Here is a 27,713-nt window from a genome sequence, read left to right on the forward strand (position 1 = left end):
GTTGAAAGGAACCTTTAAAGGTCATCTAGTCCAGCCCCCCTGCAAGGGGCAGGGACTTCTTCAACTAAATCAGGCTCCTCAGAGCCCCGTCCAGCCTGGCCTTGAATGTTTCCAGGGATGGGGCATCCACCACATCTCTGGGCAACGTGTTCCAGTGTTCCACCACCCTCACTGAAAACATTTTTTTCCTTATATCCAGTCTGAATCTACCTCCCTCTATTTTAAAACCATCACCCCTTGTTCTTCCACAACAGGCCCTGCTAAAGAGTTTCTCTTTGTCTTTCCTGGAGGCCCCCTTTAGGTACTGGAAAGCTGCTATAAGGTCTCCCTGGAGCCTTCTCTTCTCCAGGCTGAACAGCCCCAACTCTCTCAGCCTGTCCTCATAGGAGAGGTGCTCCAACCCTCTGATCATCTTTGTGGCCCTCCTCTGGACCCTGTCCAACTGGTCCATGTCCTTCTTATGTTGGGGGCTTCAGAGTTGGATGCAGTACTGCAGATGTGGTCTCAGCAGAGGAGGAGAATAACTTCCCTCGACCTGCTGGCCACGCTTCTTTTTTTTAAAACCAATCTAATTGGGTTTAAAATAATAAATTAACTTAATAAATTAGCATGGGAAAAACAGAAGGAGCCTAGGAAAAAAAATGGTTGTAAATGCCATGTCATGGCTACAAATGGTTTCCATTTGTAGATGTTTGGGGTGGGAAGTGGTTCTTAATTGTGTTCTACAAAGACCGTAGAGAGATGGATGGAACAATTGTTCAAATGAAGTTATTTCCATGAGCTCACAGGCAACAAGCCTTACTTATCCAACTACGTAAACCAAAGAAAACTCAGGCAATTAATTTAACGAGAGCGCTTGGGACATGATATCATTCTGAATGGACGAGCCTGAGAAAACAGCTATTTTGAATCACAGTGGGATAAGCATACAAAACAGTATCCCTGTGCAACACAACCCCTCTTAGCTGGGTGCCAAAAATTGGTCTGCTGAAGCCATGGGGTATTTGCCCAAACCTGCACGTTTTAAATACTCACAGCAGTGGCAAGTAAAGCTTGTATGTGACTTGAATTGCTGGAACCGATGCTCCCAGAAGGAACCTGAAGTACAAGAGATTGTGTGAGAGACGTTGGCTAAGTTTGTATGGTGGGCACTTGCAAGAGAGGAGGTACTGTTTCGTACAGTCAGGTTAAAAACAATCTCAGAACAAGATCCGCTACGTTGGCTGCCATGAAATAGATACATTTTTTTCTTTTTTTTTTTTTTTTGGCATTTAAACAATTTTATTTCCAATAAGCTTTTTTTTATTATTATTATTTTGGACAATAAGGGTTGGTAGAATGGCTTCTCTTCTGCAGGTGGTCGGGGGCTCTCACAGCCGGCGTCAGAAAGATGCGCTGTCAGTGGCAGTATCTCAAGTAGCTTGTTTGGGGGAATGCTGCTCAGGTTCTGTCTACAGTAAGGGCTGTCTCTGGTTTACTCTTCTCCCAACTTTTCTCTCCCTTCAAACAGGCTTCTGGATTTTTGAAGCATTTCTTGTTTTCCTCCTCCCATTTCTTGCCTTTTCAGTAGTTTCAGCTGTGCAGCTCACTTTCTTTATAGCTTTATATGAAAACAGTCGAGTGGTGGTGGTGTTTCTTGCTTTCTTTAATGAAAGAGCCACCCAGTGAACTAACCGTACGGAACAGTTCTGGAAAGCAACAGTACTTACAGCTACCATCTCAAAGGAGAGAGAAGTACTGAAAACCTCATTACTTCTCCCTTAGCTTTTGGTTCAGCAGCTCAGGCTGCTTTCCTTCGGCCCAGGTTTTGCTGCTTTTGTCAGGAAGGAGACAGAAGCAGGGGCAGCTCGGGGTCCCTCTGTGCCTCGGAAAGTTCTCGGGGTGAGGCAGAGGCCTCGGGGTGACAGCAGGGAACAGCTGTCCCCCGGCGGGTTTAACCCCCGCCTGTGACCCATCCGTTCCCCGGGCCCGCTGATTAATTGAGCCTGCCGCGATCAATGTTTCCGCTGCGGGGGTGCGGTGCGCGGTCCCGCCGAGCCGCCCGGGGGAAGGGCCGCGGCCCCCGGGGCGGCGGGCGAGGCCGGGCCGGGCCGGTCGCTTTGCGTGAGGCGGCGCCCGCGGGGCCGCGGCCCGGCGCGGAGGCGGGGTGGCCGCGGGGGCAGGCGGCGGGGCGGGCTCCTTCTTTGGCCATGAGCGAGGTGCCGGCATTCGGCCGCCGCCGGCTGCGGGACGCGGGGAGGGAGCGGCGGCAGCGCGGATCCGCCGGCGGCAGCGGGCGGGTGCTATGGCCCAGGCCAAGATCAGCGCCAAGGCCAGCGAGGCGGCGCAGCAGCAGAGCGGCGGGCAGCTCCGAGGCCGCTTCTACCGCTCCACCTCCATGGCGGACCGCTCCAGCCGTCTGCTCGAGAACCTGGACCAGTTGGAGCTCAGGTGGGGACCCGCAGCGGCCGGGCAGGGCCGGGCCTGGCCGGGCCCGGGCGGGCGGAGGGAAGGGGGCCGCGGCCGGGGGCTGCCGGGCCGATGGCGCCTGAGAGCGGCCCGGCGACGGGCGCGGGGTCTTGCGCGGAGGGAGGGGACGGGAGCGGCGCTGGGGTGAGGCTTCCTCTGAGGTGACCGATGGGAAAAGGGTTCCCCTTCGGCGGGACCTGTTAAAAAATGGCAGCTGCTGCTCTGAGGTGGGGGAGCGTGGCCTGGAAATAGAGGAGGACAGGAACGCGTATGTGAATGGATGAAAACTGACATTTTTCAGAGAAAGCACAAAAGGCCTTTTCGGGTTTGTTACCCTTTGGGGTTTGGGGAGTCTTTAGCAAACAGGGAAAGGAGGGCAGCAGTGACAGGCCGCGCACAAGGCCTGTGCTGGGTCGCGTCCCTCGTCCCGCACTTGCCGGGCAGTGCTGAATTAGGTGGTGCAGGAAAGCCCGGGATAAAACACGGTGTCAGTCAGGCTCTCAGAGGCTCTTGCAAGCCTTTAAGCTGCGGTGCTGAATTGCCGGCGCGCAAGGCTTGGCAGTCACTGGTTCAGCCACAGGTGTTTGTGTTATCTGTGTTCACGTCCACCTCCTCTCTGAACTGTAATAAATCGTGTAACTGTAACAGGACTACATTGCATTCTACAGCTTAGGTGTATTTTTTCAAAGTAATTGCGAATACAACGCGTATTTCGTTGCTGTGCCAAGACGCACCTTGTTTCCTCCTGCTACTTGACGTTCCCCATATAATCCCATTTGATTTTTTTTTCCCCAGTTTGGCCGCATATGAAACGATTCCTTGCCTTTAATCATCCTCTCAGCTCTGCCTAATTACACAGTGTCCGTTCCGAGGTGGATAGATGCGCAGGGTGCTGTTGGGTGTACCACTGATTCACCTCCTGCCCGTACTGTTTCAACACGCCCTTTCCTTCATTACAGCTGCATATTGATCAGCAGCTTTCACAGAACCACCCAGGATGTTTCTAGGACTTTCATGTAATTAAAAGAGCTCTGTGGGATACGGGAGTTGCGTTTTCCCCTTTCTGCCTGCATTACTTTGCATTATTCAGGAGTGGACTTTATGCGTTGTTATATTAGCCTTTCACTTAGCTTGATTAAATCTCCTTGAAGTCCTTCGCAGACTTCTTTGAATTTGACTAAACAAAATCACTGTCTGCAAACGAGTCTCGCTGCTCACATCCTGGTCTAGGGTGTGAATATGTAACTACAGAATGAGCAGCAGAATATGCAAAAATGTATTTTAAATTTCCTGAGCGACTCTGAAACAAAGCAGACAGATTGGTTAACCAGACATTAAACCCCAAATTAAACTTCCCAGTTTGCTGTGGGTCTTTGAAACGGGCATAGTTCTAAATGTGGAACAATTACCAAAAAAGGATCTAACTACTTTGACTAAAGTCTTTTTTTTTTTTTCTATGTGCAACTAATCAACATACTTCATTTCAAAGTTATTTGAATGGCAGGAGGAAGAGCTTCCATCCGTCTTCCTTCTCCAGCTGGTTTAGTTTAGCTATAGACCCTCAAGATGTTGCTTGTAAATTTAACAAGTGAAAATGTCTCTATGTGAGCTACAGCCTTTAATAAAACCCCTCGACAATCCTCAGTTCTCAAGTTGCTTAAGGTTGCCTGAACCCCACAGCAATCCTCATCCCATCGGAAATGCTCGGGTTTGAACAGCTTTCCCTCTTCTCCCTTCCCTGCTACTGCAAGAGCTGCTTTTCTGACAGGAACGGGTTATTTCTGTACCTCCCTGCTAGGTGTTTGCGGAGGGACTTTTGTAGAGAAACTGAGCAGGAAAATTAATTTGGCTGCTGGGAAGTACCAGCCCCCACCCCAGCAGTGGCAGCAAGGGGAGCAGGTGGCACGTTTGTAAGGGCTTGGACCTTCATGTTGCCCTGGCTGCTGGTGACTGCCAAGACATCTCCGGAGCAGCTGGAAGCGGGACCAGTGTGACCACACTGCGTCACAGTGTTCTGGTGGTTGTGTTCAGTGAACACGCAGTCCTAGGTGTAATGATACATGAGATAAGTCAGGTGCTTGTTTATTTTTTTTTATTTTTAGTCTTTATTTTTTGTACTTTTCCTCCCGTTCTCCTTTGGAACAACCGCATTCCCCCACCATTCATTCGTATGTTCATGGGACCGCTCACCTGAGAATAGAAACTCAGTTTCAGCAGCTGAGGATGCCCGGGTGAAACCCCCTGCTTTGTCTCCATCCAGCGAGCTCAGCTCCATTTCAGGAAAAAAAACCTGCACCATCTTCACACGTTTCCTATTTCCTTTGAAAATTTGTCTGCGCCTCCAGCACGCAAGCTGTAATGATGAGCTAGCTAAGTCAGTCAGGAGGTTAAAGGATGGAGTTATTGCAGCTGTCGTAAGGAAGCGGGTATCGAGTGTCTCATCTGGAAACAAAAGCACAGGCTGGTCCACCTGTTCCTGGGGAGAATGCTCAGCTCATGTCGATGGCATGTAGGAAAGAAGGGCATGGCACGGCTCATTGTGCTTGGACTGGCGAAAATCAGAAGCAAGGAATGTATTTATAGTCTTAGGTAATGGATGGAATATTTAGTTGATGTTCAAAGTGACAAATACACTCCAAGTAAAAATATGATTGGATATTTTAATCTGTTAGAAAAAGACCATACTGCTGCATTGAGATAATTGATAATTGGGCATAAATATGAGTATTTTGTGTTTTCTTTGCCTGCTGTTCTTTGGTTGGTTGGTTTTTTGAAACTTGGATTGTATTTTCACCCTTTTCCACAGCAGTCACCTCTGCTAGAGGTTTATCTCTTCCAATTTTTTTTTTTTTGTCCCCTACCCCTAGAAAGCAAAGATTTACACAAGCCTATAGGAAAGAAGTTACGAGAGCTGACTGCGAGGTGTGGACTTGACACTCTCGCAGCGAGTAAGGAAGGAAAGGTGTGCAGCCCCTACTGGGGACAGGGTCTTTCCAGGGCTGTGACTGGGAGAAGCAGGCAGGACCCACCCCAGCGCAGGGGCAGGTGGTCAGAGGCCTTGGTACGAGCTGGGGCAGGGAAAGAGGATGAGGCTGTGGTGGGTGTCTCACCCTGATAAAGCCCCTCAGCATCTTCTCTGCAGCACTAACTGTTTTCCTGAGGCTGGTGGGAGCGGTTTCCTTGGTTTTAGAGCGCTGTTCTGAGATGGTCCTATCCCGTTGTTTTGACCTCCATGTGATCCAGGTCCCTAGGAGCGACAGCCAGCTGCTTCCTCCGCTCCCTTGTCTTGCCATTCCCAGGCCGTTTCCCTCATCTGCTGTTCAAGTCTGTGGCACCCGCTGGCCAGCTGCCCGCTGAGGAGCTGGCCTTGCTGCCAGTCTGCTGTGTTATCACACAGTGCCTCCACCTGCCCTCCAGAGGACTCTGAAACCCCAGGAGTTTATTTTTTAGGGTTATTTAGTCCCATCACACCACTAATTATTGGTCAAGATGGAATTTTTTCGAAGAGAAAGCAGAGGGGTGGGGGAGTCCTTCTGTGCTGCTTCTCTGTCCCTTTGCCCCGGCGGCAGGAGCTGCTGCGCCTCCTCCACGTGCCATTACGCTAGGTGTAATGTAGGTGCTAATTTTGATGGCCATTTATGGAAGCAAATACACTAAAATTAAAACCCCAGTGGATTTTAGTTATGTGACACTCTATTGCAATTGAAAAAGTGGTTAAAGTAATTCCCAGGAAGCAATTATTGCAAATAAAATAGTTCTCAAGATTTGCTTATATGACTTCCCGTAAAATCATGTCAATGAAAGTTCTAGTTGGTAAATTATGGGGGTTTTTTTGCAGTATACAATCACTAATTCTGATAATTTGGCTTTTAGGTCCTACCTCCCATACCAGTAGCTGGTGCTTGGAAGCAGTGACATTTTAGGCACTCTTTTGAATTGCACCAATTCAGGATGCATCTCTGCAATGCAGGTTTTCCACATTCCTCATAGGACCCAGCAAAGCCTGTGGGAATCAGGGATTGATCCATCCACTGAAGGCAAACCTTTAGTTTTTAAGTCAGTGCAGTGATACACTGAATCTGATTTAAAAACACTGCTTCCAAATTTTAATTTTAAGCTTTCCAGCAACCACAAGGCGTTTTTAAATTGTGAAAGTACTATTTTTTTAAAAGGCATGGCAAGGCTTTCATGAAAATATTACTACTTCCTAAATTATAAAGTGCAGACATCTGAAATATGAAATGACTCCACCTGCCTCATTGCTCTTACTAACCATTCCAAAATAATAATTAAAAGTATTTGCTCTCGGCAAGAATTTGCATTGCATTAACTTTTCCCACTCCTGCACAGAATGAACATTAAAGGCAAGGCCTGAAGCTTGTGCTTTCACTGACTATATTAGGCTAAATATTTCGTAAAACAACCATTTCGTGAGCAGGGTGGATGTGAAGTGTGACTATTTATATCCTCAAATGCTCCCATTCTGCCTGTCTTTTTCCCCCTCTTTTCTCTTCCTGCTGTTTTTCCGAAGTTATCTGCCCTCAGCCAGCCTTTGCGGAAGGAGCAGCAGCTCCCTAGCTGTCTCATCAGATAAGCCCTTCTCTACAGAAGCAGTGATGATGAGCCACCGCCATCTTGGGGCTGCGTCCAGTAACGTTGAAGAGCACAGAGCATCTGAGAGACTTAATGTTTTGGTTTGTTTGCCCTTTTCTGGCCAGGTTTAATAGACGTTTTAGGACAGATGGATTCCCGTGCTTTACAACAAGCTAGACCTCCCGAGCTGTGCATTGCAAACATCTGAGGCCGTCAGCCAGGTTCACGTGATATTCTGCTTTTCTGTGGGGTCTGGGATGCAGAGTTGACGTTTTTTTTGGCACAGCTCTTGCAGCCAGTTGCAGCTCAGCAAGTCCTCTGCCAGCCCCTACCCTCAAGCCTCCAGGGCAAAGCCAAGGGAGGGGGACATTTCCCTTTTATCCCAGTCTCCAAAGTTTCCTAGATCTGCTTTTCCAGATGACTCAGCTGAATGCAAAAGCCGTCGTCCTAAAACCACAGCAGGGCATAAGACATGAATTAAGAAACTCGAATCAAATTCCTAGTGTGGCATTTTGATCACCCGTGGCCAGATGGGTCTGTACCTTTTGGCACAGGGAGGAGAGCAGACTATGGGCGGCTTATAAAGCAGTGAGATCTTTTGCTTTATCAAGAATAAAATGATGATTTTCACATAGAAGATCGGCCTAGAGACCTGGGTCAGTTATTATACAAGGTAAAAATTATGTTGGTAGTTTTGGGGGGTAATAACCACGCAGCTACTGAGTTAGCAGGGAGAGCAGTTTCTGATGTGTTTTCCCCTTGCCCTTACCCCATCATGTGACTTTCAGCACAGTGAACAGGACTGGAGAAGGGATCCTGTTTTAAGAGGGACCAAGTTTCGTGCTTCCCTGGAAGCCCAGAAATAGCAGCTGCTCCCACAGAAGCTTACTCCCCATGTGAATCATGGTGAGCATCGCTCTACAGAAAACACCAGTGGCTGTGAGGGCAGGGCTTCTCCCAGCGACCAAGGCACACCACTCAAGGGGATGCCATTGTCGCGTTAATAACAGTGTGTGAGCGTTGTCCCTCTCACCCGTTTTTCTCCTTCGTGAAAGGGGTTGTTTGGCTACAAGGTGGCGTTTTTGAGTTTTCTGGAGCGTTTGTTGCTTTCTACGTGGGCTGTAGGGGTTCTGCGCTGCTGGTCTGGGGGCGGCGGGGGAGCCAGGCCCCCTTGTTGCTTCCAGCCCCACAGCTGCAACATTCACCCCCAGGTTCCCTGATGGGGACTGGGTCCATTTCTCTTCTAGTTAAGCAGCTGGTAATTGCCAGTTAGCTACAGGACTTCTGCTGCGGGGCTGTGGTACCATCAGGCTCTGGGTATCCAGACTAACCGCAGAGTAGGGTAGAACTGCTGTCAGTAAAATAAAATATTTAAGTGTGATCAAATTACTATTGTTTCATTGTGGTCCCGTCCCCCCCCTCAATTTGTTTAGTTTTTAAAATTATGTGGAGTCTTGAAAAGTGAAGTTAAGATATGGGAGAAGGTAATGAAATGAGAGTCTGGTTCATGGATAATTAAGAACTGGCTGTACTTCTTAAGGCTAAGTTTAAGAAAACAGTTCTTGGCAGCTATATAGGTGAACAGATATTTTACTATTGAAACATTTTGTTTGGTTCACCCATGTTCAGGGTAGAGGCTTTCCGTGACGCAGCATCTGCTATGGAACAGGAGAAAGAAATCCTGCTAGAAATGATCCACAATATCCAGAACAGCCAGGATATGAGGCACATCAGTGAAGGTGAGAAGCTGTTTTGCCGTATCCTCCCAACTCACCTAAAGTCCAAACAGCCCACACCTTGGGGAGCAGCTCCATTTGATTCCTTGCTGCTGGCCAAGGTACGGGCCTTGGAGCCAGCCAAAGTTCCTGAAGGGCCATCTGTTACCTGGGGATCGCCTTTCTTGACTGTGTAAATTCACACATTGTTAAGCTGGAAGGCCTACCATGCATGTCACTACTGCGTATGTGAAAGCCCATACTCAGTTCACTGATTTATTGTCAAAATCAGGGTTAATATAGCTCAGCTGAGGGACAGAAGTTGATGATAATGATAATAATTAAATATAGTTTAAAAACCATCATTTTAATGGCTTTGACTACTGGACAGGCATGAGTACTACAAAGTGTACAGCCTGCAAGAACCTCATGACTAACACAGTTGTCATGGTTGTGTGATGTATGGCTTTAAATATATTCCATAAATCTGTACAGTTTGTACTAGGTGCTTCAAATTGCTGGTTTACTGGCTTTTCAAGAGCCTACATGACAAATATGTAGTGGCGGTATTTTAGGAAAAAAACATAAGTCTTCAGAAAACAGAAAACTAGGTTTTTTTCATGGCCCCTAATTGTATCTGGCAGTCAGAAACCAGGTTTTTCTGCCTTTCACGGTACTGTCTAAATCTTTCCCTCACAGTGGCAGAGAAGGTCCTTCACATGCCTGTCCTGTTAATGAATAAAGTTTCCTCATAATGCTGCACGCTTTGCTTTAACGTGACACAGCAAGCATTCCGCCAGCAGCGGAAAAGCATTGCTTACATCTTTAGTAGATCTTAATGCCCCGTTCCAAATCAGACACTGGCTTCTGTGAAATAAGTAAGACTTAGGCAAATGCAAAAAAACTAATTTTTGGCTGCTGGAAATCTTCTCGATTGTCACTTATTAAAAAACCAACTGTGTTTATTGCAAAGTTGTAGCTGTTTGATTGTCTGGATGGTGTTAATTGTACGGGAAAGTATTCGCCTGTAAGCTGGAATACTTTCTTGCTTTTGATTTAGGTGAGAGAGAAGAACTTAATTTGACTGCTAATCGTCTGATGGGCCGAACCCTCACTGTGGAGGTTTCTGTAGAAACCATCCGAAACGCCCAGCAGCAGGAATCCCTACTGCATGCCACAAAGATGATCGATGAAATTGTCAATAAACTTCTAGATGATTTGGAAGATGCCAAAATCCGCTTAATGTCGCTTTACGGTGCGTGCACATCTGATGTGCCAGCAGGACCCATCGACCAGAAATTTCAGTCTGTGGTAATCGGATGTGCCATTGAGGATCAGAAGAAAATCAAAAGGCGGCTAGAGACTCTGCTCAGAAACTTGGAAAATTCTGAAAAGTCAATCACGTTGTTGGAGCACCAGAAAACATCTGTTCGACAGTCTTGCAACAGCAAACAGGATTAAACTGTCCTCCTGGCCACTTCTGGCAAATTGCAGGATGAGCAAATCTCCATAAAAAGCACACAGAAGCCATACAAGCACGCACGTATATACGCATGCACGTGCACCAAAGTTATCTTTGATTGCGAGGTGCAAGCATTTAATGGGTTTTGGTAGCACTGGCATTTTCTTTTGGCAATAAAGAATGCTATCAGGAGTTCTCCTGTAGAGTCAATACCGCTCTATTGCAAACTGTAATTGTGCTTCTGCCGAACTGTCAGAAACCGTCAAAATCTAGCCTTTCCTCCATTCTCCTGGGGTTTTTTTTAAACTAAATAGTGAGATTTCAGCTTTTCTCTGCTGTATACATAGTGTGCAAACTAGACTTTTGGGGAAGAAAGACAAATCATGGCAATAAATCAAAACCACTAATAAACTGTATAGTGTATTTTCATAAACCACACACTGTCCTGCTCATTACTATCTGTAATTTTAATAATTTGGCACTATTCTTAAGTAGATCACAGTACTTTCAAGAGACGGACTGATACCTCCATTTTGTAACTGACAGTGTAGATTTGACATATTTTAACCTAAGTTACTGGTTTACTTTTTAAATTCCTGCTTCTGTTTGCCTTCCGCTTTCCTAAATTCGGTGTCACCTGACCCACAGGAGGTTTGCCATACAGCCACCACTGCCCCCTCCTGTGCTTTGGGATTCATACTGACATGCCACAGCCATCAAAGTTCCCACAGATCTGAACAATCTCATTTTAAACCCAGTGATACTGGCCTTGAAGTTTCTTTCACACAGTCCTACCTGTAATATGCAGCAAAAGACACTTTTTTTTTTCCTTCTTTTTAAAACTGTAGTTTCATACTGGCTATCTTAAACATGTCTCACTGTTAACTCAAAATAGCTAAACGTAGTTGGTATCATACACCTAACAGAGCAACAAAAGAACAAATTAAAGTTTTTCACTTTCTTAAAGTTGCCAAAAATCAAATCACAGTAGGCAAGGTTCGGCAGGCATAAGGCAGCTGGGACAAAGAAGGTGTAAGAAAAACCAATGAACTTTTGGTCCCATTATCTCCCAAGCAGTAAGATCAGGCTGTGCTCGTTTTCAGCAATGGCCAGTCTTCGAAATAGGACATTTGTGAGCATAAAACATTTTCCTGGAGATGCCAGAAAGCATCTGGGTGTTTGCAGTGGCAAACTGGCAGCAGAAGCCACATTCTGGGGCCACCCAGCCGCCTGGAGCTGAATATGATATGGCTGCACAGTACGTAAAAGCAGTAGTTGGGGGTTTTTTTTGGGTTTTTTTTGTTTTTTTTTTTTTCCCCTAAACACTGCTGATTAATTCTTATCAGTGGTGTTAAGCAAGCAAATTGTTTTTTCTGTGTGGAAAACTGCATGCAAGAGGAACCAGAAGTATATTACTGAGAAATATGATTCCTGAGATACCTGGGTAAAGAGGGAGACCCAGATGCTGTGGATTGTTCTACCAAAAGAAAACCAAACCCAAAACAAACCAGCGTCTAGTTACCTGTTTCTTTTCAGGAAATGCATCAGGCCTCTTTGATACATTAGTAATATTTTAATGCCACTTCCAGTGTCTACAACCATGCACTTAAACCTTATCGCTCTATTAGCCAAGACCAACCGTGAAAAATAAAATCACCAGAAAGAGCAAAACAGAACCCATATTTTGTATTTGAACTGAGTGGTGGAGAAATCGGAGGCAAGAGCTCAGAAACAGCATTTCTGTTAGACTGGGGTGCCCACACTTGTTCCTTTGTGGGTATCTACGTGTACCACCTTGGATCACACCTGTTCGCAACACGTGGACTAGAATCAGGCACACGCGATTCTTGAGCAGGTTCAGGTTGCACATCTACAGGATTATAGCCATTTTTTGCAATTTAATACACCAACAATTTAATATAACCACAAAAGTAGTGATGTGTATCAGACCAAACAGTAATCAAATAAACATGTTTAAGTTGCATGACACAACTAACGTCACTTACAAGAGAACAGCAGAATTAACTTGTAGGGATTTACAGGAACGGCATACACAGAATATTCAGTTTTAAACATTTATTTTTCCACTTGAGGATCTCCTGTAAGTTATACTGACTTTTTTATTTCTAAAAATATATGACATTTAGTCGAGATCACAAGCATGAGAAAAAGTTAAGTAAAGTACACTGTCTGTTTTAACCATTCCGACTCACTTGCAAGTAAGAGCAAACATTTGTTAGTAATGCAGCACCTTTATCCTCACAATGACAGCGGTGTTTCTCCTGGTCCAGATTTCTACTTTTTTTGACCAACTTTAGTCAATTCTGCTGAATCACGTTTCTCTCAGTAAAAGAACACTGACTCCACAAATTATTTATCAGTATTACCCTACCACTAGAAACCTGGGAATGAGTCTGGTTTAGTACCAGGACTCACCTGGCTTTGAGATGACTCTCACAGAAAACTTCTTCGACATGGAACTGATGAAAGTTTCTCTTACTCTATTATAGCACCTGTCATCTTAATCTAAGCATTGCTGCATTTTTTCTTCTTTAATTTTGATTACCTATTAGGACGCCATATTTAACAGACAGAAATATTTTCCTCTGTCAATACTATTTGAGCATTAAAAGATATGCACAACTGTTGCTTCCTACAAGATGCTAAGGTAGTCTGGATGAAATCAAACGTGCTGGGCCATGCTTGCTCTCTGAATTATTCACACAGTAACATTTCTCTCGCAGCGTTCAGGCACTGCAATGCCAGCTGAAGGTCTATGATTACATTTAGAAAAGCAGTAGGGGCTTGGGTACCATCACTGGAATCGGTTTGTTAGTTTGCCACATGACAGAATTCCCACAAGAGGGTTCAGCAGTGCAAATAATTAAATTTTGTTATCATCTGGTAGCTTTCAACTTGATTAGATGAATTAACAGGTTCAAAGTGCACGTTCACTGAGTATTACACACGTACCCCTGCATAACCTCCAGGCAGTACAACGTGTTCAGCTGCTCCATTCCCTTCAGTGTAACATAACATCTGCAGAAGTGGTGCAAAGGAAAACCACGTGTCAGATACGCTGTAGCCCAGTAACGGGGGTGGAGGTGCAGGGAGAAAAGCTTTACTGAAGCATAAAAAAAAAATTAAACAGGAAAACAGACTGACAGTATGGTAATTCAGGCATTTTGACTCAAAAAGGGCAGTGTTGCCTTAAGAAAGACTGAAAATAAGAAAGTTCTAAAATGGTCTTAAGTGGAATGTTTAATTATTTTTTTAAATTAACCACACACAAGCACAAAAGTCTTAGTGTGACCAGTCTTACAACTCTGAGATTTGTTATTTCCAGGTGGAAATACATCCCTAGCATTACCGCTTTGCATCAAACGATGCCCCACTTACGGGGAGAACACCCATTCACTGAATGGATACAACACGGGAGTGACAGATGCGTTAGTGCCACACTCCTTAGTGAAAGCTTATTTCACTAAGGCATTAACAATTACGGAAGTTTTCTACTAGTGGTAGCGTTATCAGCTGAAAGCAAAAGAGTTCTGGCAAGATTCAGACAATGCATCCAATGAGCTATTCAAGAGACAGTAACAGATAAACAGGAGTGCAATTAGCTTAGTCTCACAGAACAAAACTTCGCGTCTTGTGGTTGGAACATCTGTTGCTCCTCATCCAGGATGCCAGTGTGCCACGGGTGTAACCGAGCGCTACATCCTCATCCACCACGCGGTCACACAGATGCACGGAGAAGGGCGTTTTTATTACCAGCTCTGCACCTGTAGGTTTTGGTAACTAAAACATCTGATATTTTAATAAGAACACCTTGGCTGGAGAACAGGGCAATGTTTATGATGAAAATTATGGAGAAGGGCCATGCAAGTGCTAAACATTTAGGCACATCCCTTCATCCAAAAGGCGGAAGTTACTCACACTGAATAGCAATGTGAATACCTAAGGATTCCTGCAATATGGAAGTCATCTGGTTTACATCTACACACTAAACCCAGTAAGATAAAAATTAAATTGTCAAGCAGCACACATGCAGAGCACTCCCAGAAAAAGGCTAATTTGGACAGTGTCCATCTCAGCTGTATTGGAGAACAAGCACTGCAAAGTCACAACAAAGAAAGTCACTTGAGATTTAAGATGGGAATGAAATTAAAATTCACTGTTACCCAATGTTGCTAATATATATTCCTCTGTTAAAGTATGTGTATTATATTTCAACATATTCTAAATTTAGCAAGTCTGTCAAGTCTCCACCTGTGAGAATTTCTACTTAGTTTTCAGTCCTTAAAACAGTGGTTTATGATGACAGACCTTAAATGCAAATGGCTTATGTAACAGTACAGTGTCTACAGTATTCCATGTAATAGTACAAATGGTCATTATACATAATACTTATTTTCAGTACTCTGTACAAAGTCAAACAAGGCAAAAAAGATGTTCCAGACACTTCGTGGTTTTCTTTTTTTTCAAGAAAAATGAATTAAAAATGTAAAACTGTCAGACAGACAACAAAATGAAAGTTTCCATATTAAAAAAGTTGTTGAAATTCTTCATGCATACACGCTATCCCGAAGCTGTAAGGTGGCCCTGTGATGTACAATCGTAGATCTTATCCTAAGTACCCTACATCTGAAATTGCTAAAACAGATAGGACCTGACTCCATTTATACACACACACAGTGATTAAATGCACCTGTTAAAAAATGAAGGCCTTTATCCAAGAGAAAATACAGGAAACATTATGAAGAACACACAGTTTTGCTGCAATAGCAAAGGGGATCGAGCGCCTTGAAGGCCGCTGCCTTCTCGCCAGCAACAGGAGATGCTCTAACAGCTTGTCAAAGAAACAAGGGTACTCGGTAGAAAGTCTAATATAGTAAACGTGAAATACAGAGTTCAGAGATCTTTAGTGTTTGAGCATAACTTGCCACCCACTTCTCTCCCTGCAGACAGTGGGAAAAAGAGTACGTTTTAGTTTTCATACTCATTGACTTAGAAACAAAGTAAGTCAAGCTTCCTACGTGAATTCACACAGTGAAAAGTCCTTCCTCCAAAAATATACAGGATCACTCAACTCATTTTCATTCTCATACATCATTTAAAAAACTATTAAAACTCTGAATTTTTTTTTCAAGCAGCATATTTTGCATTTGTCACTGGCAGGTTTGTTGTAGAAATCCTAGAAAGTTAAAATTATAGCATACAAAAACATGTAAACAAAATGGACATACTTTAAAAGGCATGCATGCTCTTGAAGAAGATTAAAAAGTGTTTACTTTTGGTAAATAAAAGATATCTTGCTTAGCATTTTTAAAAGCACCTTAGTGATTTAGGAGCCTAAGTCCAAATAACTTTAATTTAGATTTGGGCTCCTAAACATCTAAATAAATTCTGTAAAATTACTTAAGCACTTTGAAAAATTTTTGCCGTATCTCTGCTCTTGAATCTGAGACAACATTCAAGAGTGTCTCACTAATGTAATTCAGTCATCAGCTGCAATTTTTTTGGATCCTCCATAACTTAGTTTATGGTATCTATGAAATTTTTTTCCAAAGAAGCTGAATATTTTGTGATACCACTTTGCAAGTTCCTTTTTCATAGACAACACAGGATACAACAATCAAATTTGCAGAGGAATATGATTGTATTACACGTTCCTTCTGAATAGCTGTTAGTGTCAAAGACTGTGTTATTTGTTCAATTTGTTAAAACTGAGAAAAAAAAAACTTAGGAAAACATCTGTAGCATAGCATTAGGTAAAAAAAATGAGCATTTTTGGCACTGTACTTTTTAAAATCCCAGCTTTTGGGCCCAAAGTATAGCAAGTTAAACGTACACAGTGGCAGCTGGGAAAGCCTCATCTGAAATGCAACATTTTTAAGGGAAGATTTTTTTTTTTGGAAGATGTTATTGCCTGATCATTAGCTGATGTCCAAGTAACATATATGGTGGAATTTAGCCTAAATAGTCATACCAAATGTATATATATATCTTAGCCCTGATATATATAATACAAGTATATTGCACGAACAGCACTACCAGAATCCATATTAATATAGTCAGGCGTAAAATGTAGTGTCTTGTTTTTTCTTGGTTTTGTTCTTCATTTATCTTCTTAGGATCCTGACTAACCAATTCTAACACTGTCTTTGAAATTTAATTGCAAGGTTGCTACTTTACCTTGGGCCGTAGCGTTACGGTCTGTACCTATACCTGTAAATATTATCTTGACATTAAATGTGCTTTGCAGTTCAGTAATACTTAGTTCATAGCTCTGTAAATAATTACTTGAAAAAGGAGAAGCTAGCCTAATTTTTACAAAGTGCATGGGGCAGCCACGGTTCTGTGTTTTGCCACCAGGTGTCTCCCGCCGCACACCAAAAAACACTGCATCAGCGAGTTTATATAAATCCACCCTCTATCAAGGATCCTATAGGCACAAGATTTGATAAAGCACTGGTAAAAATACCTCTACAGTTGGCTTTACTCTGTACTCAATTGCACAACTTCATCCAATTCACTGGGCTGGGTTTTTTTCCCTCCAAAAGTGGTCTAAAGTATGCTGCAGTTGCTGAAGAGACTTCTGTTTTTCTTGGTCCTCTGTTTGTTCGGTCTAAGGTTGATGACATCTCCACCATTAAGAGTGCTAGAATTCTGGTTGGAGTGACTTCCACCAGCTGTATTAAAAACACCTACCGAAATTAAAGACAAGAAAGTATTTGTATTTCTTTGCTTCCTGCAGCATAATACATTAACACTTAAGACACAACACTTACTAAGGCATAGCAATGCACTTCAAGCGCATACTCCAGTTTTTAAAGGCTTTATCTATTTCTGGGTCAATTCTGCAGCTAAATTTGAAGTAGAGCCAGTTGGAATTACTACTCAGGCCATATTTAAAGCTGGTATACATCTATGTAATTGGAGGGCAGCATATGCACTCATCTGCGTGTGTGTATGCTACTAATTGCATGGTAACAAAGTTATAGTTAGTTGAGTAAGAGAATAAAAGGAAAACATGATGATTTCAAAGTTAGAAACTTAGCTGAGATAAAGGTAAGGAAAAAGCCTGTATAAAACCAGAGTGCTTTAAGGAAAACAACTGAACTGAGTCAGAAATGCCTTAAAGAAGGACTACAGAAGTTCAGTGTTCCCTTACAAAAGGCAGCTTACAAAGACCTTCTTATTACAAGCCAGATTCTTTCACCGTGAGTCTCTTGTAAATCTGCACCAAGATGAGTAACACCAATACTAATTACATTAAAAAACCCAACAAGCATCCTTTCTCAAGTCCTTACCCAATGTTTGTTTAAAGAAATTTAATAAAAGGGCACTTGCCAAACATTGGCTAGAAACTTTAGCACAAATCAGTTTGACAATCTAGGGAGTCACAAAGTTATTTTACAGAAGGGAAATGAGACAATATCCTAAGATAGGAAGGTAGTAGTTAGACCCTGATTCACCTTGTATTAACTCCATAAGGAAACAGATGAGACCATAAGCTTTGATGGCACAAATTACTATCTTCTGTTGGTTTGGTTTTTTTTTTATTACAGTATACATACCAATCTTGTTACTGCTTGTATGTACTACTTCTGGATCTTCAGCTGTTTGCTGCTTCAGCCTTTGAAGATACTTATCAGCCAAATACTTAAAAACTGGAATGTTAAAAAGAAAAAAGGTACATCAGAATATGCCTAAAAATAATCTTCATATCAATAATAATACTTTTGTATCAAAATTCTGCGTGGTGACCAAAGTGCATTTGACACCACAGGTTTAGCATGATCTGGTTTAAGCAATGCTCTTGCGGGAGGCATGTGCACCTGAGCAAAATCAATCCAGCACACCCCAGTGTCTACCCAGTCTGCAGTACGAGAGTCTTGCACAGCAGACAGAAACATCTCAATACTCCTGAAATAAAGGTGGCACATACATACTGCCAAATGTCCCAATGCATGCAACTTGGAGCTTTTTAAAATTATGTAGGAATTTAATTTTTTTTTTTTTTGCAAGAAGCTTTAGAATAATAGCTGTCATGTGAAGTAAGGCTATTAATAAAACTTGGCAGCAACATTTTTCTAATTAACTAACGCTACCCTCATTTGTATTGGCGTACAGACACTCTACCTAGGATTCTGAAAAAAATCTACAACTATGGGAGAATTTTCAGAGCCTATGTCTATTACAACTATTCAAATTTGTAATTAATAACTCATATAAAGATGATACAGAAACATTTTACATTTTCTCTTGTAGATGTTTTTTTCCAAGGTGAATGACCTTAACAGAGGAGAAACAACTGGTTTACTATTAAGTTTGCCTGATCAAACAAAACTAAGTTATCAGAGACTATTAATTCATTATTATTCAAGCCTACTGCACAAAAGATAGCGACTGAATTTTGTAACAGTACTCTTATGAAATTAAACAGATACATTAAAAAGTGATACTTGGGAACTAGTAAAATATCATCAGTAGACAAAAGGCTGCAAGAGATCCAATCTTTTAACGTACTTTAAATATAACTAAACTTTGAAATAATTGTTTATATAAATTATTAACTATTAATAATGACAAAATAATCTGTTCAACAATTTGTATATTGTAATAATTGAACACATAATTTTTTTTGTAAAAGCTCACTGCTTACTGACAGTCATTAGAACTAAGCAGCTTAGCACACTGGCACTTCCAAGTACTGAAGATACACACCGTTTGTGGAAGAGAAAGGAAAGATGTACACAAAGAAACAGGCCTAACACGCTGATATCAAGTAATTCTAGCTATGTTTAAAGTGTACTGCTAAAAAAATATAAAAAGGATTGCCAACAGCATGCGACAACATGGGAAGTGACAGATCAGCTCCAAACAAGAGAGCTGTACAGTGCTAGGGAGCAGAGGGCAGGGCAGACACATGCTCTGCTGCATCTCCTACCTTCAGTTACATTTAGGTCTTCCTTCACAGATGCTCGGTAGAATCTTAATTTTAGCTTTTTTGCCAGTGCTTCTGCCTCTTCGCTGCACAAAAGAAGAATACTTTGTAAACAGTAATTTGTATTATCTGCCAGCATTTATTCTTACAGACAAAATGCTTCGCGGCAAGTTAAACATGGCAAGGTGGGTTAAGAAACTCAGTCAAAAAAAACCTGATGCTTAATTTCTTTACAATATCTCCACTATAACAAGAAGGTATTTTACATGCAGTTTCTTTATGACCAAAAGTAATTGCTTTTCAATATTTACTGACATCATTAACCAAAATTTCCCAAGGGTTCAAAGACAGGTGTCAGTGAAACCAAAAGGAAGGAGGCTGTAATTAAAAGCACTAGAATCAGGGCAACCACTGCAAATTCAAAACAATAACCAAAAAAGTAATCCGTAAGTATATTTTAATAAAGCAGTAGACTATGCAATCAGATGGGTGCAGATATGTAATCAACAATTAGTTTTTTCTGTGAAGTGAAAGAGAATTTGCGTTATGTTTTCAGGAAAAGCTGATGAAACTTATGAAAATTCCACCAAGACAAATCATGTCATCAGAAAGATGAAGTTACTGAGGCAGATGGAGTATTCCGAGAACAAAACCTAAGCGACATACCATGAATAAAGGAGGAGTTCAAATGCAATTTTGCTTTTCCTTTGAAAAATCCTCAGTATTCTTTGCAGAGGGAGTAGAAGCTGATTTATGATAGCAAACAGAGAACAAAGGAAGCCAGTGCAGGAAACAACAAAAAGAAGAAATAATTTAAATCTCTCAGGAAGATGGTAGAAATAAAGAAGTGGAGAATTATCAACTTCAGCATGCAATATTTTCTACATGATATGATCTGGTAAATAAAAATATTTGTTAAGCTGATCTTATGGCAAGAATGAAATTGGTCATATATACAAAGGCGGAATGAACTGACAGTAAAATCTGTAAAGAAAAATACAGTGAAAAAGGATCAGCACCATGCAGTTTGAGAATATGAACAGATATGTATTTCTATAGAGTTATGATGTTTTGATAAAAATGAGTAAGAAAATCAAATTAAAGAAAAGCGAAGCAAAGAATATTAAGATACTTTTTCAAACAACGCGTTTAATACTTCTTCATCTTTTTAGCAAGCATTCACTGGCCAAACTAGACAATGTACCTTCACTGGTGCACAGCACAGTTTATCAGTAACTGTAAATTTTAACAAGAGAGAAAATTTACAGGTTTAGAATTTCTGATAAAAAAAAAAAGAAAGAATCATATCGTGGCACAACCAAACTCTTCATGCTAGTCCATTATTTTTTTGGCTGACACTCCAGAAGAAGGCATGAAGCAAACAGCAAGCTTCTATGTTGGCAAGCACATGTGCCCAAGTAACTACAGTCATGCAGCAATACCTGTCACTTGTGCTCCTAGGGCACGTTTTGATGCAGGGGATAGTTTGGACAATCTAGATATTTTAAGTCCTCACCAGAAACTCCTATACTTTTTTTTTTAAACGTGTGTACACAGGGTCATATATGATTCTTTAAAAAGAGTAAGATAAATCTCCTACTTCTTTATACAAGAGTCATCAAGAAGATCAATCTTATTCTGCACAAGAACTGTGGGAATGTCTCCAACTTCAGTCACAACTTTTTCTTTCCAGGTAGGGATTGCTTTGAAGGACTCTCTATCAGTTGTAGAAAACACAAGAACACAAGCCTGGGCTCCTAAAAATATACAAATCAGTAACAAATACAAAAAAAGTATAAATCAATCAATCACAAACATATTTTAAAAGAATAATAGTACATAATGTATTTCAAATATGAGGGATTTTTCAAGTTTCTCCCATAAAACTGCATTTTTACCACCAGCTTGTGCCAAACCAATGGTCACGAAGTCCCCAAATGAAAACAGATTGCTGTATTATTTTGATCAATACATCCATTCTTCATGATGGCTATGAGTCTGTTACCTTTCAAGCAATTTCCAGCCTGGTGCATGTACACAGGGGAAAGGAATGGGAGGGGGTGTGGAAAGGAACGGAAAAAGGGAAAGGCAGGGGTTTGCTTATTGCTCAGTGTTTTCCAGTCAGCTTAATGGAGGCCAGAGGGCAAATATTTTTCCCTGTAAAGCACACTTCATGTGTAGCACAAAGCTGTTTTGTAAAGCTACTTTAAAGTACCGAAGAAAAGGACATTTAATTTTTTGTGTGCAATTACTGCTTTGATAATCCCTAAATCTTTATTTTAAAAAGGTTCCAACTGGCTGCAGAATCACTGATATTCATACCTAGACTAATTCAGAAAAAAATTAAGAGTGTAGTGCTAGCACCTCTACTTGATTCAAGTAGTCCATGAGCTTGTCAGCTGAGTAGGTCTCAAAGATCGTCAGCAGACTATCCCATCCTCATAGACTCTGTATTTTCTCCTTTCATAATGGTACAAAGCTATGCAATAGAAAATGTGTAAAGAAATGCCTTGCCATGACTGGACTCACACAGGGCTTTATACCTGGCACCTATTCATTTCAATCTTCTGTTCTTCGCCTCAGCTTCCTCAGGCTATGACAAAAGCCACATGTTCACTATAAAACTGATGACGGTTCTTTCAACCTTAAACTGAGATAAAATGCAAGGTCAAATGATGTCATTCTCCAGAAGTTCTTGTTTGCTGTCGATGGTCTAACTGCTGTGGATCCTGGCTGCCTTTAACAGGCTTAGCAGGGTGTGAGGTCTAACAGTATCCAAAAGAGGGCTGCCCCGTTCCAAAATGGACCAGGACAATCTTGCAGCCCGCCCTTTGTCATCGTTACTACAGCCGAAAGTGGCTGACAAGTGCAAGCTAGAGTAATGCTATAAAGGGTAGACAAACATGAAACCTAACTACTGTGCAACACAATGAGGAGCCTGAGAATCTGACTAATCAGCAACTGAATACCAGACTGATAAGCAAGATGTCTATTTTTCATCAAAAAACTAACAAGGGTCTACCTAAGATACCAATGGTAGAGGATGGAAGAGGTAGCAAGCATGAAGAAGTGATTAAATACTGACTTGAGAAGTATCTGTAACATGGACAGAACACGTGGTGCTGCTGATGACAGCCACTTGTGTATGTGCTTAGCACCTGAAGGAAGTATCTGTCCAATTGGAAAATGTGTGACTTCCATCAGATGGAAACTGGAAAGAAGATCCATGATACAACATTAAAAAAATAAATTATTAAATGCATACAGAGCTTCCTCCAACTCTTTGAATTTAGGCTGCTGAACTCCTTGCACTGTGTGATCATAAGCATGCAGCTACACCGGCTGCACATACTCGCCCATACATAGAAAACCGCATGATGAATCCACTGTCAGCTCCAATTTTGTTTCTCTGCAAGGCTAAATTAATTTGGCCCCTGGACAAAGAGGGCTCAGAAACAGGCTCTGAAGCACTCATTGTGTGGCCATGGATGAGCAGCTGATCCCTGAAGAACTGACAGCACACAACGCTCCAGGAGAGTGCGTAAGCCCTAGTGTAATGATAGCGGGACAGTGACCTGTGGGAGACGCAGACCTTGAAGTAACAGCCAGCACCTCTCTCACCCACCTTAGAGATGTCCTCCCCTTATCAGCAATAATTGGCAACAAAATCCTCGCATTTCCAAAGAAAGCTTGACCTTTTGCTTCTATAATATTGTGCTTGCAGACCTGATGCTAAACCAAAATTTCATGCCAGGCTCTTATAACTTCCCTTGTCCTTCATGAGTCAAAGTCTAGTGCAGAACAGCCACTGTATCTAATAGCTTGAACTGCTAATATATGCTGTCTACTGGGTGTATCCACAGGATGACTACGTTCAACTTCACAGCAGCCTCTTCACTATAAAGATCTTGAAGGCAGAGATCTAACTGCACTAAGCTGGCCACGAGTCATGAGCAAGATTTCAAGATACCCATGCTGATATTTTTTTTTAAAAAACCACCAGGTTGCTTGTGGAAGTGAGGCCAGTAAATGTGCTCGAAAGTTCTTCTGAACATTCCATATTTTAGCGTATCAGTCCCAGTAACTAGGAGAAAAAGGCTTTGACTTGAAACAACTGGGGAGAGCAGAGCAGACAAGGCCAGAAGAGTGAAAAAAAGCTCCAGAAGAATCAAGAATCACCTTCTAAGATTTATATGCTGAACTTGTCAGCTATAAAATAACAGAATAATCTATTTCCACATAAGGATAAAAATAAATATGAAAAGAAATACCTTTCTCTGAAGAAATGATAATCATCAAATACGACTGACAACCAGAAAATATTACCAAAACCATCCCTGTTAGTTGCCAAAACAGATGATGAAATATTAAAAGGTCAGGGGACTATACCACCCTGAAACAGCATGGTATAACTACTATTTTATCTCTAAATAACGTAATTTTTCTAAGATTTTACACCATAGTGATATAGTTTTCCCAGCCATCAGGTAATTAGTTTGACAAAAACTGAATGATGGCATCTTTGCCAAGTCATTCATATCTCTCATGTTAAAAAACAAAAATGAAAGATTTTCACAAACATTGTTAAATTATATGCAGAGAAAGCCTAAGTAAGCAATTTGTAACTGGCTAAACATATAACCTGCCTTTATATGACTGAATAATACAGTTTCCATTTTATGAAAGTAAATATGCTTTCATTATTACTCCGCTGATGTGCTCAAGGCAGCCTGTATTAGCAAGAGAACTGCTCTACATAGTTAACTATCTGTCTAGGATGACTGGTGGATTTTTTTTTTCCCTTGGATTAATTCCTAAGCACCTCAGCTATAATTTTTGGAACATTCACCAATATATGTCTTACAGAAGTAACAAAACACTTTTAGAGGGAAAAATATAATTTAGCATTTGATTGTTTGAATGGCTACATTCCAGGCAGTTTCTGTGCATATATTTGTCTCATTTTGTTCTATGTTTTTTAAACAGCGCTACTGAACACCCTGATAAAGCGCCACTTAATTAAGGCAAAGATCTTACATTAAGGGGAAAAACATTTAAGAACCAAAAAAGGTGAACTAAACATGCTTTGCACAATCACAAAATAACTAAAATTCTTAATACAGAGATAGGAAAGTATCTTAGAGATGTGCAGACCAAAAAAAAACCCAACTACCAAATAACAAACATGCTATTTTCACCTCTATAGTAGGCCTTAGTTATTGCATCAAATTCTTCTTGACCCGCAGTGTCCCATAACATTAGCCTGACATCTTCATCATTAACTCTGAAATAAACAACACGGTTTTGTAATCAATACAACGAACAAGAGCAATTTACAACAACTGACATGCAGAGATTTCTATGTCCACAATGTAAGAATAATTAATTTCAAATGTAATGACTTTGAAATAGGGGTCTGGAGGGTGGGGTGAGTGAGCAGTTGCGTGGTGCTTAGTTACCACGACACTCTACGTAAGAGGAAAAATAATACCAACTTCAAAACAAAACATAGGTGCCTGAATAATGGTCCTTTTGTCTTTTTAATGAGCTTACAAAATGTACAGAATTTCATTGCTTCTAATTAGCATAGTATTTTCCATTTTATCAATTATAATTGCTATCTGCTTATATTACATAAAGAGACCAAATCTACAGCATATTTAATTATTTTTTCCACAGTCACTTTAGTCTATATTGGCTAATACATATGCGTAATAGTTTTAGTATAAGTAATTCCACTTCCTCCACAAAAAATTAAAAAAAAAAATAAAATCAACACGTGGTAGAATACAAACAAAACTTGTCAAAAAGCTTAGTACAACAGAGGTTCCAAATTTTATTTTGCCTTTGAGTTAGAATTCTAAATCTTGGATAGAAAATAGAGTGGTATAATTTTAGCCCACTGTGCAACAGAGAAAACAACTCCCTTTACCGTGCTTTGGAGACAGCAGGCTTTGTGTTTCAAGTCTTTGTAAATCGCAGGATTAGAATAGAACAAAGAAAGAGAGGGAAAGGTAAAAATCAATAGTGTGGCATCTTTTTAATACATACTGGATTTGTCTTTCCAGGAAATCTACACCAATAGTTTTCTTGTAGTCTTTTGTGAAAATCCCCTTGCAGTATCGCTGAATCATACTGGACTTCCCAACAGCTCCATTTCCTACTACTACCACCTTGATGGCCACCTCCATATCTTCTTCCAACATCTTTGCACTTCAGGTGTCTCTCTGGTTTATTCAGGAAACTATTGATTCTGTAAACAAAGTAAATGGCTATGTTCATACAAAGGCTGTGAGTAGAAAGCAAGAGGAAAGACGATCACACCTGAGGATTCGCACAGACAGTACAATTTATTTCCAGCTCTGCCACAGGCTGCTTAAGTGATCTCAGGCAAGTTATTTAATCAGTCTGTACTTTGATTTGCCACTTATTAATTGGAAATTAATATAACTGTTCATAAAAAAATATCCTTCCGCTGTACAAATACATTGTTGTATGTTGATGCTCTGCTGGCAACACATACAAGATGCTCAACTGGTCAGCCTAGCATAAGTACAACTTCCAACTTCAGCCACTGTTCTCTTATATCCAGTTCAGATATCATCACCTGACACCAATGCTGGTGGCTTTGAAGACATAAATCTACTTAATTCTCTGATTATAACCCTTATCCCAGTTCTTATGAACATGTCTAAGTTGGTCTTTCTGGGGAAGCAGATGAAAAAAAAATCAAATAAATTTGTGTGCCTTTTTTTTTTTTTGCATGTGAATCGAAGCACTGAATGTACTAAATATTATCGGATAATTCTGAAGATTATGCATTTTCCAAAGGTCTTTTTTTTTTTAAACAAGAAACTAAATAATGCAACTGTCTTAAAACATTTTTTAACTAAACTTGTAGATAATTTCTCCTATTCACACTGAATGCACAAGTTATTCACATTTTAAAAGTCTGTATGGTAAGTGTATTACATGCGGCCATAATCCCCCATCACACAGCCGCTGCAGGGGAGCCACCTCACTTCTCTCCGGTTACAGTTCTGCCCTGTCCACCCCTACATTCGCTGGAGACTGAACTGAAACACCAACGTGCAAAACAGGAAAATAATTTATTGGGACTACTGGGGAGATATTTAACTCAAGTTCTGGTGGTGGGTGGTGGTTTTTGGTTTTCGGTTTTGGGGTTTTTTTTTGAGGAAGCAACGGAGGCGCACATAAAAGCGAAGTTCCCCCCCCCCAATTTTGCCGCCGGCACGTTGTCCCAGGAACCCTCCGCATCTGCAGGGCGGCAAATTCCCACCCAGGAGGAGAACTCGCCCTCCCTTGCCAGGAGGGGCTGACCCCCCGGGACCACACACACGCACCCCGTGCGGGGAGAGCTGGGGCTACCCGATCCCCCCGCGCAGCCTCGCCCTGCCAGACGATGTTTTGGGGCTAAACATCGGCATTCACGCATTTTTACCGGGTGCCCGGCACGCTGCGCGGAACCTGCCGCAGGCCGGCCCCCCGCACTCCGGGCGGCCGTTTCGGGCGCGGCCCCGCGCTCGACCCTGCCCGCCGGCCGCCGCCACCGCCACGCTGAGGGCGGAGGCTCGGCCTCCCCGCTCCCCTTCCCGCGGCCCCGGCCCCTCCGGCGCCCACCCCGCCGCCTTCCCGCTCCCCGGCAGCACCTTCCCGCCACGGGGCCCCGCTCCCCGCCCGCCCGCGGCCCCTCTCACCAACCCCTGGCAGCAGCGGGGCGGGCGGCGCTCCCTCCGAGAGCACGGCGGCGGCTCCGCCTCAGCGACGGCGAAGGAGGGAGGCAGGGAATGGGGGAAGGCGAGAGGAAACCGCTCGCTGGGGCCGACCCAACCCGGACGCACATCCCGGCTCCCCCGCCCGGAAACGTCGTCAGGCTCGGGGGCGCCGCTCGGGAGGTGCCCGCCCGCTGCCTCCGCGGGAACGCGGGGGGGTGGTCGTTGGGCCAGGGCCTGTCCGGTAGTCACTCCGGTGTGGTTTGGCTTCGCGGCCGCCCGAGTCCGGGGGGAGACGGCGCCTGGCTGGGATCTGCCGGGGGGAGGGATTTTTGGTCTGTGTTCCCCAGGACAGGCCGGGGGGAGGCTGATCTTCCCGGCCCCTGGGTGCATTCATCCGTGCTTCGCTCCCTGCCCGGCGGCCTTTCTTCCTCGCCTCATCCTCCGTGGAAAATAAAACTTGGCGTGACCATCCACGGGCTTTCCTCAGGCTCTTACAGCCATCGCTGGGAGCAGCTGCCCTTCTTGGGGGGGTAGTGACCATTTTTTTTTTTTTTGACCAAGGTGTGACCGCACCAGGTCTCACCCCATCACCGTGGCACGTCATTGCCAGCTCCTGCACTTTATATAAAACAGGATATTACGGGTTTTAGCATAACTAGACATGATAGTGTTCTGAAAAGTGGATTCTTTTACTGGGTGTGCAATAACCCAATTCACACACTCCCAGGAGAGATACTGCTCTTTATTTGAGGTCTGGGGGTGGATATTCCACAAATCAAGCAGACCCGAAGCCAGTTACAATTATA

At 42.5% G+C, this 27,713-nt stretch overlaps 2 protein-coding genes across 8 annotated transcripts; one reads left to right on the forward strand and one right to left on the reverse strand.

Moving 5' to 3' along the window:
- Positions 1-2,150: 2,150 nt before the first annotated feature.
- On the forward strand, positions 2,151-10,654 carry BAG2 (BAG cochaperone 2). The gene is made up of 3 exons (XM_086744583.1): positions 2,151-2,430; positions 8,671-8,780; positions 9,817-10,654. The coding sequence occupies exons 1-3, from the start codon at positions 2,285-2,287 to the stop codon at positions 10,215-10,217; spliced, it is 657 nt and encodes a 218-aa protein (XP_086600709.1). The 5' UTR covers positions 2,151-2,284; the 3' UTR covers positions 10,218-10,654.
- Positions 10,655-11,881: 1,227 nt separating this feature from the next.
- RAB23 (RAB23, member RAS oncogene family) lies at positions 11,882-27,016 on the reverse strand. 7 transcript variants are annotated; one of them, XR_015257969.1, is made up of 9 exons: positions 26,894-27,016; positions 25,223-25,424; positions 24,370-24,455; positions 20,772-20,928; positions 19,175-19,257; positions 17,802-17,894; positions 16,706-16,928; positions 13,192-13,257; positions 11,882-12,088 (listed from the first exon to the last, which is right to left on the reverse strand). XR_015257969.1 is itself a non-coding variant. In XM_086743273.1 (7 exons), the coding sequence occupies exons 2-7, from the start codon at positions 25,375-25,377 to the stop codon at positions 16,789-16,791; spliced, it is 714 nt and encodes a 237-aa protein (XP_086599399.1). In that variant the 5' UTR covers positions 25,378-25,424; positions 26,894-27,016; the 3' UTR covers positions 11,882-16,788. The 7 variants fall into 7 exon arrangements, 3 of the variants coding, with proteins under 3 accessions (XP_086599399.1, XP_086599400.1, XP_086599401.1); XR_015257967.1 differs by having other exon boundaries at positions 11,882-13,257; XR_015257966.1 differs by having other exon boundaries at positions 11,882-15,179.
- Between the last annotated feature and the right edge of the window lie 697 nt (positions 27,017-27,713).

This window comes from Chlamydotis macqueenii, chromosome 3 (assembly GCF_036417535.1).
Source record: "Chlamydotis macqueenii isolate bChlMac1 chromosome 3, bChlMac1.mat, whole genome shotgun sequence".
Lineage (NCBI taxonomy): Eukaryota > Metazoa > Chordata > Aves > Otidiformes > Otididae > Chlamydotis > Chlamydotis macqueenii.